This window comes from Meleagris gallopavo, chromosome 1, assembly GCF_000146605.3.
Source record: "Meleagris gallopavo isolate NT-WF06-2002-E0010 breed Aviagen turkey brand Nicholas breeding stock chromosome 1, Turkey_5.1, whole genome shotgun sequence".
Taxonomy (NCBI): domain Eukaryota; kingdom Metazoa; phylum Chordata; class Aves; order Galliformes; family Phasianidae; genus Meleagris; species Meleagris gallopavo.
Window position 1 is genome coordinate 108,728,222 of NC_015011.2, and position 14,387 is coordinate 108,742,608.

The following is a 14,387-nucleotide window of genomic DNA, read 5'->3' on the forward strand; positions in this document are numbered from 1 at the left end:
AAAGGAAGGTATTGGTGATAGAGGGCAGCACGGGGTTTAAGGAGAAGGACAAGATGGCGGCGCCCTCGCTGCTGAGCTGTGGGCGGGTGGCTGCCCGCAAGGTGGGGGTCCTGCAGCACTCCCAGCTCCAAAGAACCTCGGCCCGGGGCCTCACCGAGGCACGGAGCGGCCGATGCGGCCGCTCCGTGCCTCGGTGAGGCCCCGGGCCAATCGCTGAGAGCTTAATGGCTGTGTTTTTCAGGCGGTGCAGCTGGAGGCCTGGGGGCTCCGAGGGGCGACGCTGTGCACCCGGCCAGGAGGCTCCGGGATGCCGCCGGACAGCAGTAAGATGCTTCAAAATTAATTTTCCTTCAGCTTTCTGGTTTCGGAAGGTGCCAGGAGACCTGTCTACCTTTTTCAACCGTCTTCTTTTCCTGCATATGGTTATGTTTAGTTTATGTATGGGATATAGCTATCTGTTTCATGCTGTAGCTAGACCACGGTGTGCACATTTTGGCACAGTGCTGATGGAATCAGTGATGGGGAACTGACCTGTAAGTTCTAGATACTGCCTTTCTGAGCATGAACCTGTTTTAAACACATATCAGAAATCATACTGATGTTACAATCTAAGTCGCTTCTGATAATAATATTCTTGTTTTGGATGTGTTGTCCTTTCATCAGAGTCAGTTCAGTAATGGCCAAATCAGGCAGTAAAAAGTTTGAAATATCCCAACTGAAGAGTAAGCTCATGATTATGAGTCAAAATGTGACTTTTCCGCTTATCCAAATATTACTGATTAAAGTATTTTTCCAGCAACACTGCCTCATACTGCTCAAGTTGAATGCTATCTGCTTTCTTAATTTCTTAGGACATCTTATTACTAATACTTCAGCTTTTGCTTTGGTTTTGCTCGTCTGTCTTCCCTTTGAGCATTCTTGAGTTCTTCCTCAGCAGTTCTTTGAAGCCCTTTTTAGCCTTGAGGTATGCTTTCTCAAATATTAGATTATACAGGCTGCTGTGTTTTGTTGTCAGTCTGGGCAGGGAGTCAGATGTCCTTCAAATGCGATTGCCAGTTCTCTTGCTTCCCCCATCCTCTTTCCCCACCCTGTGCCTTTAGTCCAGCAGATATACATGTCTGAAATTCTCAGAAGTATTACCTGAATAGTAAACTGATAGTATATTCTCGATTATTTGCATTTATTTTAAGAGCTCTGTATTTCTATTTTTGGCTTTTAATTAGATGTATCAGTCTCTTCTGTGATATTTTTATCTCAACATTGTTGAAGATTTGCTTCTATTCAGAGCTACTTACAGTAAATCCTTAGGTCATACAAGGTATTACTGTAGAACACTAGTAAGGGAAAAAAACTACAGTCTACCTTACAGTCCTGTGAAGTAGGTCTGGGCTTCCAAACCATGCAGATACATCTGCACAAAAGTGTGGAAATCATTTGAACTACACTACAAGTTGGAAAAAAAAGTGCAACTCCTATGGATGGAATGGACTTTCCTGTAGCAAATAACAGTAGTGAAGGACCTTTTTAATGTGCTCTCAGTCCTTTCTGTCCTCCTGTTTTCTCTAACAAAAATAGTATTTGCTGTTGATCTGCTTCTGGAGCCTTTGTGAGGGAGAAGAAACACAGGTTCAAAAGCATCAGGAAGTCTTCTAAGACTTTTTAATGAAGAGATTTCAAACTAAAATGGGAAGTGGAGATAGAAAAAATAGCATTAAACTGATATGCAGTTTGGCTAGTAGATCACACAGATCTATGAACTGGTAATACTTTCATGTATGGCCTCAGGTATCTCTTGATCTAGTACTAGTTCCTTGAGGGTCATCCTTCCCTACTGCTTACAAGATAGCATTAGCCAACCTCTTGCAATAGTTAGATCTGTTTATTATGTCTTCTGCTCTGCTAGCCTGCTTCTGGACAAGTATTTGAAGATCTCTGCTGACAAGCTTTCTGAATGTTTGCCGGAGATTAGAAGGCATTTGTAACCATCTCCAGTGATGCAGAATTGAAGCACAGAAAAAAAACAACTCTTGGAAGGAGCAAAAGGCGTTTCAGCATCGCAGCAGCAGAAACTGTTCAGTGCTAACTAGCGCTCTAGTTTCTTTAGCTTAAAATGCCTTAGAGCTTTCTGCTTCATGTCTGTGTTCACTTTAATAACTTTGTAATTTGCTTTTTTTTACTAGATTGTGTCAGAACGTTAAATTAAATGGCTAACATCACTCATTAGCTGGGATGTGTGTGTAATGATGATAATCGTCTTTGTGCCATTCCCTTTATTAGTGGCACTACAGGGAAGCACCAAGATACTAGCCACCAAGGCAACAGTTGAATTTCCTAAAATGTTGTCTTCTAACTCTCACCCAGTATCTGCAAAAGAAGGTGGGAGCACACTGAATACTAATCCAAAGGAAGTTTCAAAACCTGATGAAGATCTGAGAATGTTGATGGCAAAAAAAACTGTGGTTGCATTTCCTCAGCAAGTGATTGTTTCTTCTCTTGAGGAGGCAAGACTCAGTAAAATTGCAAAAGGAGGAGGCATGCGGAAAGAACTAGCTGAAGAAGAAACTTCGTCTTCATCCAGCTCAGATTCAGATTCTAGCTCAGATTCTGAAGAAGAAAACGATGATGGTGATGAGTCAGGAGTTTCCTTTAAAACCAGAGTGGAGTTTCCTAGGCGAGATTCCATCATTTCTGAGAACATACCAATAAAGACATCACAGCTACCAAGAGATGACTTGTCCCAGAAAGACCACAAAGAATACATAGCTAAGAAGAAGCCAAGCAAAACGGAAACTGATGTACCTACTGTCAAGCAGGTTGCATTTTCTAAAGCATCAGTCAGTCATGAAACATTAAAATCCGAAGCGAAAGACCCGAACACAAAATCAGCTCCAAAAGAAGCAGATCAGCAGAAGCTAGTTTTAGAACCACACTTGAATAAAAACCAAGTTTTGACAGATTCCACTCTGAAATCTGATTATTTGGAGGAAAAGTCCCTGAGAGCCCAAACGGCAACTACTCAGCTGAAAGCTCCATCAGTGACTCAGGAAGGCAAAGAGCAAAACCTGATCTCTAGAAGGGAAGGAAAAAAAGTCAAGGAGACACAGAAATCAGAAGAAGTAGAGGTAGCTTCTCCTAAACAGGAAGAGGAGATTTCTGAAAGCACAGCGTTGGTGATGGGCACAAAGGAAGAGACTGTTCAGGAAGCAGGAGTCCAAACTGGAGAAAGCAGCACCATAGATGGTACACCTTTCATTTGTTTGATCTATGTTATAGATTCCTCTGGGTTAGGGTGTATTTTTTAAAAATGATTTCCAAGTCATCTCTGTGATTCTCTGATCTTTATACTGAAGCTAATGATGTAGCAGTGACTTTCTAGAAGATAAATTATTGTTCACAGCTAATTGTTGTAAGAGCTTTGTAGCACTCAGTTTTCACATTGTGAAAGGAAGCTGTCTTCCTCTCACTGTACTTGCAGTTTCATAAACAGTTGTTACTGATAAAAATGAAAACAAAATTATGAACAAAATGATAAGTTTTGTATGAAAGAGCCCGTTTTCCTTCTTTTTTGTCAGAAAGTTTTGGCTGCTTTCCTTCTCTCTCCTCCCTTTTTTCTCTCGAGCTCTTACAATGCTTCAGATTTCAGTAGACTTCAAGAAATCACAGTGTAAGACCAGAAATGGGTGTTGATTCTGAGATTGGTAGGTTTTAAGAAAGTCATGTTGAAGTAACATAGGGTTGACCTCACAGCCTAACTCTTGTTGAGAAACAGAGAGCAGAAGGTGTTGTTGGGTTTTTTTGTTTGGTTGGTTGGTTGTAGTTTTTTTTTTGTTTGTTTTTAGGAAAAAGCATTATGCCCTCCCTAGCTATACTTTCCTTTCCAGCTTAGCTTTCTTAGTTGCCACCAGTCTTGTTAACTTTCCTACTGATCTCATTCTGCATATCTAAATAGTAAATTCTTCTCTGTCAAGATCTTTTGTGACTTGCCATTCTTGATATCAAACTTAGACAGCATACCATTCTTAAGACCGCCTTTTGATTGCTTCTTTGAATTAAAAAAAAAAGATAAAAACAGGAGAACAAAGGAAAAACTTGCTTGAAGCAGAAGCAGCATCATTATAAAGCTGTAAGGATAGCATCTTCCCAATGATATCCTTGAAGAAGAGGCCCTACAGTGTCTTGGTGGACAGCAAGTTAAACATGAGCCAACAGTATTCTAGGCTGCATTAGGATGAGTGTTGCAAGCAGGTAGAGGGAGATGATTCTTTTTGCTCAACACTGGTGGAGCCACACCAGGAGTGTTGGATCTCCAGTTCTGGGCTCCTCAGTACATGAGGCATGGAGAGATTCAAATATGAGTAGGAGGGGGACGACTTGATACTGAAATCTGCTCATGATTCATAGTGAAGTTTACAACATCTCGTAGATCTATTGAACAGCTTTCACTACTCTGACACTGACTCTGACACTGTAAATTCAGAGTAAGATTAAGCCTATGTGACACTTTTCCTGTAGATCTGTGTAACAGCCATGTCTCAGATCTCTTGTCAACATAGCCACACCAGCAAAACCTTTGGGATAGACCTGGCTATTCTGAGAAAATCACTTTGCTATTGAGCTCCTCTTGATGTGTGGAGGTGGTGGGGCTGTGACAGCAGAAAATTTTCTGCTAGCTTTGTGCTGAGTCCCCACTAGAGGACACTGCTGCTGTGGCTGTGTGGGAAGCAGCGGTTAGTACAGGTAAGTTAACACACCTTTATCACTGCTGAAACCTCTTTGGTTGTCAGGGATTAGCAGAATGAAACCTAATTACGCTGTTCAGCAGCATTGCTACTGTCTTTAGGGCGTTCTCTCTTCTTTTTGAGACCTTCTTTGGAAACAGCTACTGCTTTTTCATGTTTATTGTTCACAGTTAATGATTCCTTGTGTAGTCTATAATTCTGTCCTGTTCCTATATTATTTCACTCATCTGCAAAGTCTGCAGCAAGTATACTGAAGATGTAATAGTTTTAGTAGTTTTTAATTTAATAGTTTTTCTTCATTACAAACCTAGATGTTAAGCTGATGTCATCCACTTGGTAGAACAGACATGCTACGCAGTCAGCAAAAAACTGCTGACTTCTGCTGCTCAATAAGAAGTAACTCAGAAATATCCCTCTGATTCATTTCAGAAGGACATCCTGAGATATCCTTGCTCTTTAAGAGAGAAGACATAGAAGAAGTCTGAAGTGCAAGGAAAATGAAGTCAGAGATAATTTTTTCCTTTGAGAAGCCAAGTACAGTGTATTTGGGCAGAGAAAGTGAGACTCCATCTGCTTTTCTTCCTGAGCATCTGTCTCTTAATTTGGAACAACTGTCTCTTGCAGGTTGAATGTACACTTCCCTACGCCTCCTTGTTCTTGGGGCTATTTGCAGCGAAGCCTGTATCATCTGGCTTTTATATGCGTAGTGGTGTCTCCTGTGAGCAGTCTCAGTAGGAACTGAGCAACAGGGATAGGGGTATTTCTTTTTCATAGGTTGTGTGTTGTTTTGCTGAAACCGTGGCTTACTACATGGCATTTGATAAGCAAGCCATGCTAAATTTTATGTATACACGCTCTTAAACCAATAGCGTTACATTGCAATAATTGTGTCATAATTAAAGGGAAATTCTGGTTCGAGTTCTTGTATTTTTATTGTAGGCTGTTGCATTATAAAAAGAAGCTTAATACGGTCTAACATAAACCATTACATGCAAATTTATACGAGGAAGCTTTTCACTAGATTATGCTTATGTCTTTCCTATCGCTATAACTCTGAGCTATGAGAATAAATTAATATTGGGAATAAAGCTTTATTTCTTGCAATTTCCTTGGTTGTAAAATCAGCCCGTACCAGGATCCTTTTATGTAAATAGTACTGCCTAAATTTGCATAATATTTTAAAAGTGAAAGAATTAATGTTGGTTTTAATGTGAAATAAAGAGTTCTGAGCAACACTATTAGATTGTTCTTTTAGGAAGAAAAGCTGATTACAAATTTTGAAAGATTCTATCACGATTGCTTTTTTTCTGAAAGAAAGAAAATGTATCCAAACCTCATAATATATTATTATTAGTATAAGCACATCTGAAATTAAACTGTGAAGATATCAATAATTCAATCACTTTCCCCATGGAAAAAAAAAGTCTATAAAGTAGTTCTAAGAGCTGTATCTCACAGTCTGATGTGGCAATATATCATTTGCACTGCTTTTTTGCCTCTTCTGTCTTGTTAAGAATGTCACCTACTGTTCTGGCTGAAGCGAGAACCAAGACGAGACAGGAAATGTAGGCTTATGTCTTCAAAATACAAATGAGCTGTTCTGCCCAATTCTCTCCCAGCATTAGGTGATAGTTTGGATTTGGATTTGAAAACCTGTGCTGTATTAGATGGCTTGTACAGACTTCTGTTCTCCTGCTGCATAGTAATGTGCTTCTTTAGGACCAGCAGAACCTAAACTTATCCTTTTGTTATAGTTGTTTTTTTTTTTTTTTTTTTTTTAATTAATATTGCCTTGATCATCATAGAATCATAGAATGGCCTGGGTTGAAAAGGACCACAATGATCATCTAGTTTCAATCCCCCTGCCATCTCCAACCACCAGACCAGGCTGCCCAGAGCCACATCCAGCCTGGCCTTGAATGCCTCCAGGAATGGGGCATCCACAGCCTGCTTGGGCAACCTGTTCCAGTGCGTCACCACCCTCTTGATGAGGGATCAGAATATTGACCTTTCTGGTGGCGTCCCTGTAGTTACCAGTTACTGTTTCTTTTCACAGAGGCTACAGCAGCTGCTCAGCCTGCTCCAGAAGAATTTGATAATTCTACCTACAAGAACCTTCAGCACCACGAATATAACATCTATACCTTCATTGATTCTCTTGTGGATCTCTCAAAATTCAGGCAGCCGCAGCCATCTTCTGGAAGACCATCACCAAGGCACTGAAAGAGCCACAATTAAATGCACAAGCAGAATGATAATTTCTTCTATTTAGCTCTAATGTATCATCTGTTATAAATCAATAAATGCATGATAAGTAATGCTTGAGTTTTCAAACAGTTTTTGGTTCTTGGAGTCCCTCAGTTCTGGATTTTTATGATCAAGCTATAGGTCAATGAATCATCAATGAATAAAAATAGGCTTTTTAACTCTCAGCGTATATGCAGTGTGAAACTGTCCTGACTTTTCCATGTTACCAGAATTTTAATAGTGACCATGTACTGTGTTGAAGGAAGTAATGGCTTCTGTGGATGTGTCTGATCAGTACATGCTGTAATTTTACATGATTTTAGCAGGTATTGCTGGAGGTTGGAAGGGGCCCTGGGCAGCCTGAGCTGGTGGAGGGCAGTCCAGCCCACAGCAGTGGGGCTGGAACTGGGTGGGCTTTAAGGTTCCTTGTGACCCAAATGATTCTGTGATCTCCATAATGCAGTGGGCTGTTCACCTTGCACAAATGTTTTGTGATTTAGAGGTTACACTTACTCTGTTTTTGGATGTGAAATCATTGGCTGAAAGCAAGTCGCATTTGCCTCTTGTGGCAACAGTGCATGTTGTATGTTAGCAGATGAATGAATCTCAAGTTGTGTGTTATTGTAAAGGGGAAACGTAACGTAACTTGCTCTTCTGGTGAGCATGCTAGCATCCAGGTCCTGCAGTAGTTAAAGCCATTTAAAGTATATGAAAACTTCAGTGAGCAGCTACTATTGAATTATACCACATTGATTGAACTTTGAGAAATAACATATTTCTATGAGTTATATTTGCATGCTATTTAAATGTGACCAAAACAGCATTAAGGAAAACCAGCTCCTATTATTATTTTTTCACTGGGACTATGTTTTTATTCCCACTTTTTTTTTTTTTTCCACAATAAAAATTAACATGGTTGTGTCCAGCTTCTCTCTTGCTCTGCAGAAGATGTGAGGAAATGAAGCACTTCTCAATCTGTATTATCAGCATTTACAGTTGGTCTCGGTAATTTTGTATTTCCATCCTATTAGTAACAGTGTTCTACCCTCTGGGAAAACTGCTTGATGACCGCCAGCTGTTGTGGGTTTGGTTCCATTTTTGCTTCTTGTTCATTTCGTTTTTTTGGTGTTAATTGGTCTTTGTGTGGTTGTACTTGCAATAGCAGACAGGTTTTCTATCACCTGTCTGTATTCTTTCAAGCAGCAGAATATGCAAGATCAAAGGGAACATGGAGTCAGCTTTAGTAGTCTATCTGGATACTGGGCTCAAACCCCTGGGTGCAATTACTGGAACAGCTATTTTGTACTCTTGACTTGGCAAAACTGTGGTAAGAAGGATCAAGAGGCCTACATCAATCTGCTGTTTAGATTTTTTTTTAAGTCAGAAACCTCTGTCGAGCAATTTTATTGTCCTGTAAAAACTAAAAAGCATATTACTGACTGTAAGCACGAAATTTTAAATCAGCAAACACATAAATCCACACGCTTAGGAATAAAGAGCAGAAAATCGCTCTGAGCCACCGATGGTACCATGTGCACTGCATTTGGGAAAGAAATTGGCTGCTAACATTAAAGAGATGAAAGAATAAAGAAATAGGTCTTCAGAATGAGCTCTCGGACACTTCCCTTATTAAGTGCCCACTGGAGGGCCACTGTAAAGCTGCTGTGTTTTGTCGTTAGCTGAAACTCAGCATAGTATGTAGTTTAGTCTGTGCTGGTGCGTAAATGTGTTCCCAGTTGCTTATTTTATGATGACTGGAGGAGGCTGCAAGCTGCCAGAATCTAAACAGTAAAAGTAAAAATTAAATGGTGCCCATTAATATGCTTATGTGTTTTCTAAGCCTGCTCACGGTGGTTGTGATTGTTAGCTGTTTGGAATCAGAATTAGTCACTTAATGCACTTTTTATTTCTAAGGAGGGTTGGTGTTACAAACACTGAGTTAATCAGCTAGGGAGGAGTGGGCTGAAACTGAAGTGTCTTGTCTTCACTCAATTCGAAAGTTCTTCTGAGGTGGATTTGCAGCAGTATTTTAATCTGTATTGATGCGAGGCCTTTTGCTACCCTTTTTCAGTGATTACAGAAAAAAAAAATGTTGAATGCCCTTTGTATAATCCTATTTGAGTGCTTTGTGGGGTTATTTTTTTGCACCTCTAAAGTCAAGCTTGAAAGTCAAGCAACTTCATAATTCTAGTATGTTTGGTACGTGCGTGGCATACACTCTGTTCAGTGAATCAGTCTGAGAAGGAAAATAACGTAAGGAAGGGACGAACACAGACTTTTTCCCACTGTTGTATCCCAGACTTCAAAGAAAAAGGCTTCATTTTTTGGTCTTTGATTATTAGCTGATGTTATTGTGTTTGAGTCATATGCTAACGTTTAAATTTCAAGCAGGATGTGATACAATATGCTCATATTCTGTGATGTTATGATGATGAATAACTGCCTTGTTCTGCCTGGCTCTTGTCAGATACAGTCAGGAAACTTGTTTTAAAGAATGCAGAGTCTAGGATACTAACATAATTCCTGGAAACTCTCAAATGTGAAAGAAAGAAATCAAGTCACAGCTTGGGTTTTGTGAAAATCAGTTCTGTAGATCCAGCATAGAATTCAGAAGTGGGGTTTTCAGTGGAGGTAGTGTGTCATTGTGGGAGTACGTGAAAATATGGAAAGTGGGATTCACTGATTTCTCATTAAAGAAGGTGAAACTCCTGCTTCCTTTATTGAAGGGAGCAGTTTTCAAACAAGTGCTTCTAAGCTTTTCTCATGTAGCAAATGAGTTACCCACCAATAAAATTGCTTTCAATGATTCCCTTGCACGTAAATCTTTCAGAATGAAATTATGAACCCAGAAGTTTATGGATAGTGGTTGAAAACTCAGACTCCAAGGTCAAAAAGTGATGAAAGCAGAGATTGTGCTAATTACATGAGGTATTGCAAGGTCAAGATTCTTTTGGTCCTTGTGGTGCTTCCTTTGGCAATCAGTCATGATAACCAAGGCAATCCACAATGCCATTTTGAAGATTGATATTAAATCTGAGACATGGGACTTTTAACTGGAGATCTTCCAAAGTATGTCCTTAGATTTCAACAATCAAAACACATTCAGTGCATCTTGCTCTGCTTGCCTGTAAATTCATAAGCCATAAAAGATCTGCCTATAGTTTTTTTCTCTACTGTTTAAGCTACTTGTACAATTATGTTGTCTACTCTTATCTGAGGATGGTATATAGTCCTTCCTTTTCCTACTCAAGCTAATGGGAACACAAGAATACTGCCTATGTTGTCCGAGTCTGCTGAAGATCTGTAGCAAAGCAGGACTTCCCATCTTTTTGCTGATCAGAATCCCGCAGCTCACGAATGGGCTCAGGTGAGACTTTGTGACCTTGAGGTATTCTGGAAGGAAGAATAGGGGAAGCTTGTGAAAGCAGCTATCTGTTCCAAACAGCTTTAATTCTTGAGTTGGCCCAATCAATGACTACTCCCATTCCACGAGGGAGGAAATAGAAAGCATGCTCACAGTATCCTGAAGGATTGTAACATCAGAATAATGGAAATTGTAGTTGGAAGCAACATCCTGAGACTAAGAGTCCTCTGCTCTGCAGCAGGTGCAAGAAGATCAGGTTGCCCCAGGCCTTGTATGGTTAAGTTTTGAGTATCCCCAAGCATGGAGATTCCACAGTCTTTTTGGTCACCCCCAGTATTTTGACATCCTCACAGTTTAAAAAAAAAGATTTCAGATATCTAACTGAAATGTTTGGGATTGTTACTCTCATCCTTACTGCTCCTTCCCTACCACTTTAACTTCATCAGAGAAGGCAATCAGCTTTGTCAGGTGCTATTTACTGCCTTAGGTAGTTCTGTTTTGACTGTTTCCAGTGATCTTTTTGTCCTTCATAAACCTGGGCATAGGTCCTAGGAGGATTAGTTTTACACTGTTCCAAGGAACTGAGCTAAGGATGGATAAGTTGTAGTTTCCCAAGTGTTCTTTCTTGTCTTCATTAAGCAGGCTTGACGTCAGATGTTTCCTCAGATATCAGGAGCTTCACACAGTCCCCATGACTTCCCTAAGGTGAAATAAATTGGCCTTACTATGGCCCAGCTCCCTCCACAGCCTTGAGTATCTTACCATGTACAAATGTGTCCAAGTGCTTGCATGGTAACCTTAGTGTTCATCTCAGTGTGATACTGTTCCCAATACAGGGACATCTTTTAGAATTGTCAATACATTGACATCTTTTAGAATTGTAGAATCATTAAGGTTGGAAAAAAACACTGAGCTCAACAAGTCCCTACTGTTGTTTTTTTGCCTGCAAATATTTAATTACATTTGGAAATTCACACCCATCTCTGAGAGTTTTGCAATATATGGGCACATTTGGGATAGAAAACAATGTGTTTACACATAGTTAGGGACAGACAGATTTAAATGTCTGTTCATAATAATAAAGTATCCCACAGACTTTGGGTCAGTATAAAGGTTCAATAGATCAGATCCCACCATTTATTTTGGGTTTGCCTGTGCTCTCGGCAATTTTTTTAAATGTGTTTCAGTGAATCTGAAGCTTCGAAGAATGCAGCCTATAGGCTACGTGTAAATTCCTAATGCTCGCAGAACTCATGCCAGATATCTTAGTGACAAGTAATGCCTAAAATTCGTAGCAGCAGTCTCTCTTTTTTTTTTTTTTTTCCTCCAGTCTGACATTCATTTCAAATGGCAGTATCCCTTTCCAAATCTGAATGTTCTGTTAAGTCTAGATAGTTCCTGAAGGAGTTAATATCCAGTAATCTAAAAATGGGCTAATTAAGATTATTTATGCTTTCTGGTTTCGTTGGTTGGGTTTTGTTATGTTTTCTGTTTTTTTTCTTGTCTCTCCCTGTCATTTTGAGGTGATTTTGTATTATGTTTTGCTGTTTGCATGGAGGAGATGGATATACTTTGTTTGTAAAATCAATGATAGTGACTGTCCAGCACTGGAGAGGGAACGTGCAAAGCACAGCACACCTCATACTGGGTAAATGCCAAGTGCATGCATCAAAGAAGAGAGCAATACTTACTTTTCCCTGGAGGCTTGGAAAGGGTCTTCAGAGAACCACCTCTTGAAGCTTTCATTTCTCATTTTCATGCACACTTTTGTCCTAAAAACATCTCCTATGTTTAATTTAGTTTAATATCAGACTAAACCATTCTAATCTGTTGGTGCTTCCCAAACTCTACTGGAGCGTCCTTAAAAGTGACATATATTCTGTTCTGTTGGGATGGAAAGAAATGTAAGGAGAGCAGGAAAGAAATTCAAAATACAGAAAAGAAAAGGCTAATGGAGGAACTGAGGGCATGGATGGTCCCTATGACTCAGGTGTTGGACTGGTTCTGGATTCATTTGTGAGGCCTCTGGCTGCCTGCATAGCCTTTGGCAAGTTGCATCATTTCTTGGGTTCTCAGCCTTGTTTTACAGGTGTGGAGTTAGTGGTCCCAGCTTTCTCTTTGTACCTCACATCTATTTGCTGAGCAACTTAGACTGAAAACTAGTGAAAAATAAAGACTTTGTTGTTGTTGTTGTTGCATATTCTATGTCGAGTATGCACATTGTTTAAAAACTCTGAGCCAATTCAGGTCCTCCCAGGAGATGTGATAATTCTTAACCCTACAACAAGAGTACATTTCAGATAGTTTGCACAGAAATTCCAGCAAATTTGAAATTGCATTCAGGCAATGGCAGGGCAGTTTAGATTAAAAAAAAAAAGGGGCGTTTACAACTGTTCCAAATACAACTTCCTTATAGTGGAAGACTGTTAACAGACAGGAAAAATTGGGGAGGTATCCAAAACCAGCAATCCACCCTGGTGAGAAATCCAGCTGCTGGGAAGTGGAATGGTGCTGGAATTCATACCGGGTTGTTGTCTCTGGACACCAGTCAATGGCCTCCATCTTCTGTATCACCCTCCCAATAGCAATAAGGATTCAGTAGTTTTAAACTCTTTCTCTTGGTGGCTTGGGAAGGATAAGGAACTTTTTCTCTCAAATCCTGAAGAACCTTTCCAAAGCTGTTATCCTGGAGGAACACCTCTGCTCTACTTCACTCCTGAAGATGCTGTGGGGCAGAAGTAAATTCACAAGCTGTTTGCTTACTGCTGGGCCCTTTGCATTCTCATAGCCTCCCTCCTCTGTGAGTAACTCCAAGATTTACTTCAGGACCAACTGGTGCTGGGGAAGAAACATGTTCAAGAACCTCAAGAACCTTGAGAGAGACACCCCATCCTGTCTGCAAGCTTGAGGTGACTGTAAGAAAAAAAAAAAGACAGTTGACAGAAGAAAATTGGGAGTTCTTTTCCTTGATTTACTTGGGTTCTTTTTTTTTTTTTTTGAGATTTTCCACATAGCCTCAGGGAATGGGACAGCTATTTTTTTGGATGTTAAGATTTCAGGTAACAACAGCACGGCTCCAGCCGCTCGGGCCTCAGGCTTTCTGCTATTTACCAGTTCACGCGTGCTAACGTTCAGAGACCTGGCAGTGCTTCAAGCAACTGAGCGTGAATGCTGGGCTTCCTCTTGCCCTTTGACTCTGCGGCGGCCGTGCTGCTGGCCATACTGTTCCCCTGCCCTCTGCCATGGTGCAAGACCAGCCCCAGAAGCACTGAGAAGACAGCTGGCTCAGAAAGGCATCCTTGCATCACGTCACACTCGGTAAGTGATCGTTGCTGTCAGAAGGAGTAGGGTTTTCCCTTTTCTAAATAACTGGGATAGAGGTGTTGTGCAAGCTGACCACAGGGATCCTGCTGTATCAGCAGGCAAAGCTTCCCACTCCTCATTGGTGAGGTGATTTTTGTGCCCTGAAATGCTACTCACACTATAAACCTTAAAAAAGATCTCTGCTGGATGCCTTTTGAAACCCCTTTAAATGAATTGTTTGCAACCTTGTTAGGTTATTTTTTTTCTTTCATTTTTTCATGTTTATATTGTTTAGATGTAAATATTAAAACCAACACAAGCAATAAAGATGAGTTGCCAGTAAAATAGTTTGGCCTCTGACTGTGCAGAGGAAGCAGACTGATTCAAGAAAATATTTTCTAAAAGTCACTTTTCTAATCACGAGACTACTCTAATAACTGTTTCTTATTTAAAATCGGTACTATTTTCTATCTTACACATTGAACTTAGAGTGGAAGTGCAAGTTAATCAGCACTCTGCTTCCTCAGTGATACTGGTATTATGAAGGGTACCAACCTGGTTGAGAAAAAATGAATGGAAAGCATCAGGGAGGTATTTCTGAGGCTCCAAAAAGGGTTTGTGAGCAATAGGTGATGAACTAACATGAAATAGTACTTATATGTATATGGGATGCTGGTAAAATTCTGGCTCCAGATGAATCGAAGGAAAAATTCAGATAGACTTCTGTAATGCCA

General features: G+C 40.2%; 1 protein-coding gene across 2 annotated transcripts; it reads left to right on the forward strand.

The window, feature by feature from the left end:
• Window positions 1-6: 6 nt before the first annotated feature.
• Window positions 7-7,171, forward strand: NDUFV3 (NADH:ubiquinone oxidoreductase subunit V3). 2 transcript variants are annotated; one of them, XM_010724335.2, is made up of 4 exons: window positions 7-101; window positions 242-323; window positions 2,362-3,240; window positions 6,796-7,171. In XM_010724335.2, the coding sequence occupies exons 1-4, from the start codon at window positions 54-56 to the stop codon at window positions 6,960-6,962; spliced, it is 1,176 nt and encodes a 391-aa protein (XP_010722637.1). In that variant the 5' UTR covers window positions 7-53; the 3' UTR covers window positions 6,963-7,171. The 2 variants fall into 2 exon arrangements, with proteins under 2 accessions (XP_010722637.1, XP_010722644.1); XM_010724342.2 differs by lacking the exon at window positions 2,362-3,240.
• Window positions 7,172-14,387: the final 7,216 nt, after the last annotated feature.